General features: G+C 38.9%; 1 protein-coding gene across 4 annotated transcripts in view; it reads right to left on the minus strand.

The window, feature by feature from the left end:
- Window positions 4923–5653, minus strand: part of LOC107637698 (oxysterol-binding protein-related protein 4C) — a 13095-nt gene continuing 12364 nt past the window's right edge. For all 4 annotated transcript variants that reach the window (XM_021121039.1, XM_021121040.1, XM_021121037.1 and 1 more), the window contains one exon: window positions 4923–5250. In XM_021121039.1, coding sequence (XP_020976698.1) covers window positions 4999–5250 — 252 coding nt within the window. In that variant the 3' untranslated portion in view covers window positions 4923–4998. The remainder of the gene's footprint in view (window positions 5251–5653) is intronic.

Genomic DNA, 5653 nt, shown 5'->3' on the forward strand with positions numbered 1-5653 from the left:
TTATAAAAAATAAAATAAAAAAAAAAAAGGTTATCAATCGCAAATCAAGTCATATCTAAATTTCTTCATGCTATTATTTTAAAATATGCAATAAATGTAAAAAAGATAAAAAGACTGAATACTTAACAAAAATATACTATTCCTGTGTGGATACCTGGAGGGGAGCTCGACTTCTGGGAGTCGGCGCCGAGTTGTTATTTTCGGTGTCGATCTATAAGCCTTGAGAAAATCTGAGCTTTACGCCTGGAGAGATGTCCAATTGTGCAGAGTGCGAACAAGAAACAAAGGGAGAGTGTACCTGCAAAGGCACTCCGAAGCTTAAGTTAGTATTGAGAATTCAATCTGTCCCTTAGGATAGAAGATCATACCTTTTTATAAGTGGAATGAAACAGGTCAGTTATATTTCTGCTTTATTGTCTGAATTGAAGAGTAATAATAAGGTTTAATGAGTGATGATGTCTGGTCGGACGTTTTGATTCTATGATGTAGGCCGTTGAGCTCGGTTGTAACGCGTAACGTCGAACTATGCTGCATTTTGCCAAGTTATGACTCATAATGCCGAGTTATGACTTGATATTTGTAGCGGTCAGATCATAGCCCCAAGCTTAGCTTGGAAATGTGTTTAATGAAGCAGGTTGAGCTTATTAATGAAACATAAGTCGGTTATTGAGCGAGTAACTCGGCCAATTAGGTTAGGCCTTGTAGCCCCCTGTTCAAATTGCTTTATTAAAGAGTTAATGATGGCAAATGGTGGTGTGGGTAGGAGAGATACAGAATTAAATGCACGTGCGTGGTTCCAATGTCCCTGATTGATTGAGGGCAGTGGAATCGAAAGAGTTGGGTAAAGTGTATTTAATTAAAACACTTTTGTAATCCTGAAAGTTTTCACTTTGGCTCCCTTTCTCTTTCTTGTTTATCAGAGATGTTTTGAAGCAATATGAGTAAAAGAGGTATGCTCTAATTTCTTTGTTTTTCCTCCTGCATTTGTTTGCTTTTCTTCTTCTTCTTCTACATTTGTTGGTTGCTGATGGGTTTCGAAGAGGAGAAAAAAGAGAAGATTGATTGGTCATATGATTGGGTGAATGAGGACGTGAGGAGTCGTGCATTTCTGTTTCAAGATGAAGATGTTGTGAAGGAGATTGATAGTAGTAGGATTGTTAGGGTAGGTTCTGGGGTTCGGGTGGAGCTACTTCCTTGTTCTTCAGGTGACAGGATTTTCACAGAGGGGAGGGTTTTGAGCATTCTATATATATAGTAGTGTTTTGGAGAAATTGAGGGTGAAGCTGCCGTTTACGGACTTTAAGTGTCAGGTGTTGAAGCAGCTAAATTGTGCACCTTCCCAACTTTACCCTAATGGCTGGGCATTTCTTCGTAGTTTTGAAATTCTAATGGAATTTCTGGAGGAGAAACCGACAGTGGAGTTGTTCTTTTCATTATTTCAAGCCAAAGGGGTTTGGAAGGGGGTTGGGTGAACTTGAATAGTTCACCCCGATTTGCTGTTTTCAAACTTTACAAATTCTCCTTTAAAAATTTCAAGGAAATGTATGTGAAGGTTAGAAATGTTGAGGGAGAGTTTCCTTTTTATATGGATGAGCATTTCGGGGAGAAGTTTCCTGTCTGGTGGTGTTCGGAGCCTTAGAGTATTTTGGGTCTGGAGATTATAAATGCAAGGAATGAGTGCATCATAGAATACTTAATTGAAGCTGTTGATCGAAAAGAGCTAATCTCGGTGTTTGACTTGCTTCAGTGGGAGGATAATAGGGATGCCGTTATAGAGTATTTAGGTGAGGGTTTGAATTTTTTGTGTTATGAATGAGGTCGAGATATGTTGTAACTGTTTGTTTTGGCTTGTTTTCCAGGAGGAAACTATCCTGGAGTGTCTGCTGCGACTCTGAGGGCGTGAGTAAAAAGCAAAAATTTGGACAAGGAGGGCTCGTCCTCTAAGGTTGACAAAGCCGCTAGTGTTTTCGAGGTTAACCAGCCCAAGCCGAGGAGGAGAAAGGTTGTTCTGAAGAAGATGAAACATGATGTGGTTGATTTGTCTGATGAGTCCGAGGATATTCGAGACGAGGTTCCAACGGAGGAGCTTCAATGGTATTTTGAAAATCAAAAGAAGTTGCATGATGTGGCCGAGCAAAGTGATGGGTCGTCGCTGTGAGGGAAGGATTTTCCATATATGGTGGTGACAGACGAGGTGTGTCCGGGGCCGTCGGATGTCACATTGGCTGGTGAAGTCGGTGATGTGGCCATTGATAAATATATGCAGGTATGTATGTGATTTAGTTTTGTCAATTATGTTTTGGGTGGATATCTATGTATTAGTTGCTATGTCTCTGAAGGTTATTGGACTTCGGCTTGCGAGCTTGGGGCGCAGCCAAGAGAAAAAAACATCGGCAAGTTGCCGAGCAGAAGCTAGATGTGAATTTGGAGGAACAGTTGAATTTGAAGAATGCTAGGGTTACAGAACTGGAGAGTAAATTATCTGAGATTGAGAAAGAGCTAAAGTTGACCAAGGAAAATTATGCAAAGGAAGTGGAGGATGTGAGAAAGAAAGAGGCTGATCTCTCGAGTATGAGTACTCGGATGGTAGAGTTGACTGCTAAGTTGAAAAATACAGAGAAGAGCAAGGAGACAGCAATCTTGGATTCTTTTATTGAAGGGTTTGAGCGAGCTTCTCTTCAAGCCAGGTTCCTAGCTCCTAACGTGGATTTTGGTCTGATGGATCCGGGCAAAATTGTTCGGGATGGAGCCATGATTGAGGATGATGGTGCTGAAGAGGAGGGAGGTGAAAATGTTGGGCAGTAACCCTAGTTTCATACATCTGTATGTTTTTGTTTAAACTTTGTAATAGTGGTTTGGTAAAAATTGTTTGCTCTTAGAATGAGCACTTTGACTGTTTATATTTTGGATGTTTTTGCTGCCAGTTTGAAGTGGGCAGTTTATTTTTCATATGGTAAAATGTTGTGTTGCATCTTTCGATTTATAAGTAGGATTATTTGCGAGGTACCCTGTAATAGGTGTAGGATAGGATATGTCAAATAAAGTAGATGCAAGTTGGGTACAGTGAGTTTGTTTTCGAGCTTGCTTTGTCTGTTGATCGATTTGATGGGTTAGGTTCGGCCAATTTAAGTTGATGGGTAAATACCAAGTAGGCTGTGTATGAATAGTTATTGGATATTTGTTTAATTGGCATAGTCCGAATGATCGGACTCGGACTATAGATCTCCTATCTGGTAAAGTCTGATTAGTCGGATTCGGAGTATTGGTAGTCTATTTGGTTAAATCTGAATGATCATCTGTTTGTTTGATCATTACGTCCGAATTGAACAGAGCTCGGCTGTTCGTTTGGTCGGTGAAGTCCGAATAGAACAGAGCTCGGCTGTTTATTTGACTGGTGAAGTCTGAATAGTCGGATTCGAAATAGAGTTTGGCAGGATAATAGTATAAATTCGGAGATAAGAAAAAGTACTTAATATGATAATTAATCTGATGAAAATAGGAAACTTATATATGTTAACAAACCTTTGGTTACAAAGGTGTAGGCAGGCAAGCCTCGTTAAAACCTCTCCAAGCAAAACCCGTTTTGGACAAAATCTTAGTAGTAGAAAAAAGAGTACTCGCCTGTCCCTGGCTTTTAACTGTAATATAACTTTAAAGATAATACATTCCAAGTGTTAGGCAAATCATTACCATCTAAGGTTTGTAATTGGTAAGCTCCATTGCCGATGACTTTTATGATTCGGTAAGGGCCCTCCCAGTTAGCTGCTAGTTTGCCATGGCTTGATGGTTTTCTGGCCTGTTCAGTTCTTCTGAGCACAAGGTCCTTTACTTGAAAAGACCTTGGGTGATGTCTTTGATTATATCGCCGAGCTATGCGTTGTTGCATAGCTAGGTGTTTGATTGCTATGGAAGATCTGACTTCTTCAAGGAGGTCCAACTCGGATTGCCGAGCTGCGTCTTTTGTAGTATGGTCGTCCATTTCAATGCGCAGTGAGGATTGAGAGATCTTCACGGGTATCATTGCGTCAGAATCGTAGACTAGCCGGAAAGGTGTTTCCTTTGTTGTTGAGTGGATGGTATTGTATCCCCATATGATCTTGGGGATGAGTTCAGCCCAAAGCCCTCTGACTTCGTCAAGTTTCTTCCTTAAGGCATGTAAGATGGACCTTATTCGCGGCCTCTGCTAACCCGTTTGTTTGTGGGTGCTCTACAGATGAAAAATGCTGGTTGACCTTTAGATTATGTAAAAAGGAGATGAATTTTTTATCGACAAACTGGCGTCCATTATCAGTGATAATGTGCCAAGGTATGACGAATCGACAGATAATATGCTTCTATAAAAAGGAGATCATTTGTTGTGAGGCGATCTTTGCTAAGGATTGTGCCTCTATCCATTTTGAGAAGTAATCAATTGCTACTATTAAAAGTTTTACCTGGCCGGCCGCTAGGGGGAAAGGGCCGAAGATGTCGAGCCCCCATTGGTTGAACGGCCAGCATACCTCGGAACAGTGTAGTAGTTCGGCTGGAAGGTGGGTGATCGGACTGTGTTTCTGGTAGTTGTCACAGCTTTTGACTTTTGTTTTACAATCTTGTTGCAACGTCGGCCAAAAATTTATGAGTGATGATGTCTGAATTAAAGAGTAATAATAAAGTTTAATGAGTGATGATGTCTGGTCGGACGTTTTGATTCTAGGATGTAGACCGTTGAGCTCAGTTGTAACGCGTAACGCCGAACTATGCTGCATTTTGCCGAGTTATGACTCATAATGGCGAGTTATGACTTGATATTTGTAGCGGTCGGATCACATACTAAAGAATTTAAAATGAATAAAAATTACATACTAAAGATCTATAAATATCAAAGTATATATTTTAGAAATTATTTAGAACAAAAATGTCATGCTATTAATAAAAATTTAATATTAACGAATCTTTGATGCATATTTTTATTAATTTCAAATTCTGCCATGTATACTTTTATTTATTGTAAGAAAGAAATTACAAGGTCTGAATAGGAGAAGGTGGGACCCAGTTTTGAATTGGAAAACAATTCCAGCCTCCTTCTTTGGAGTGAGAGAGAGTGAAATGCTTAGGAAGCCAAGTTTCTCCTTTTGTGATCCTTTCTCTTGAAAGCTCCCTTTGCCTTTCCTCCACAGATTTCTTTGCTTCTGTTGCTTTTTCCCACTCTTTGTTCATGATTGCTTCGCTTACTTCACTCCATACAACTGCTGATTCGCTTCCCCACACACACTGAACAACATGGTTTAATTATTTGTTAGTGTAGTAATTATCCCTGAATTGTGAATATCATAATACCCCTTTAATGTTTACCATGTTAGTAAGTCATTTAAGTACTCAACCATTTAATTAAAAACTCAAGTGCACTTAACTTCACGTAAAATTAATAATTGAAAATTATTAGATGATAATTTAGTCAAATCAGACAAATCATTTAACGATTCTTATCTATCAACTTCACATGAAGTTAACTGCACCTGAGTTTTTACCAACAATTTATTAAGAAAAAGAAAAAAATACCAAGTCTTTTAACAATTTTAAGATAGACTTATAAATAAAAGTACCAAATAAATTTTGAAAGAATTACAATACTAGACATGTTTTATCTTTCTGTTAGTTTCTTATTTCATTCCCA

Source organism: Arachis ipaensis, chromosome B04 (assembly GCF_000816755.2).
Source record: "Arachis ipaensis cultivar K30076 chromosome B04, Araip1.1, whole genome shotgun sequence".
NCBI classification, from domain to species: domain Eukaryota; kingdom Viridiplantae; phylum Streptophyta; class Magnoliopsida; order Fabales; family Fabaceae; genus Arachis; species Arachis ipaensis.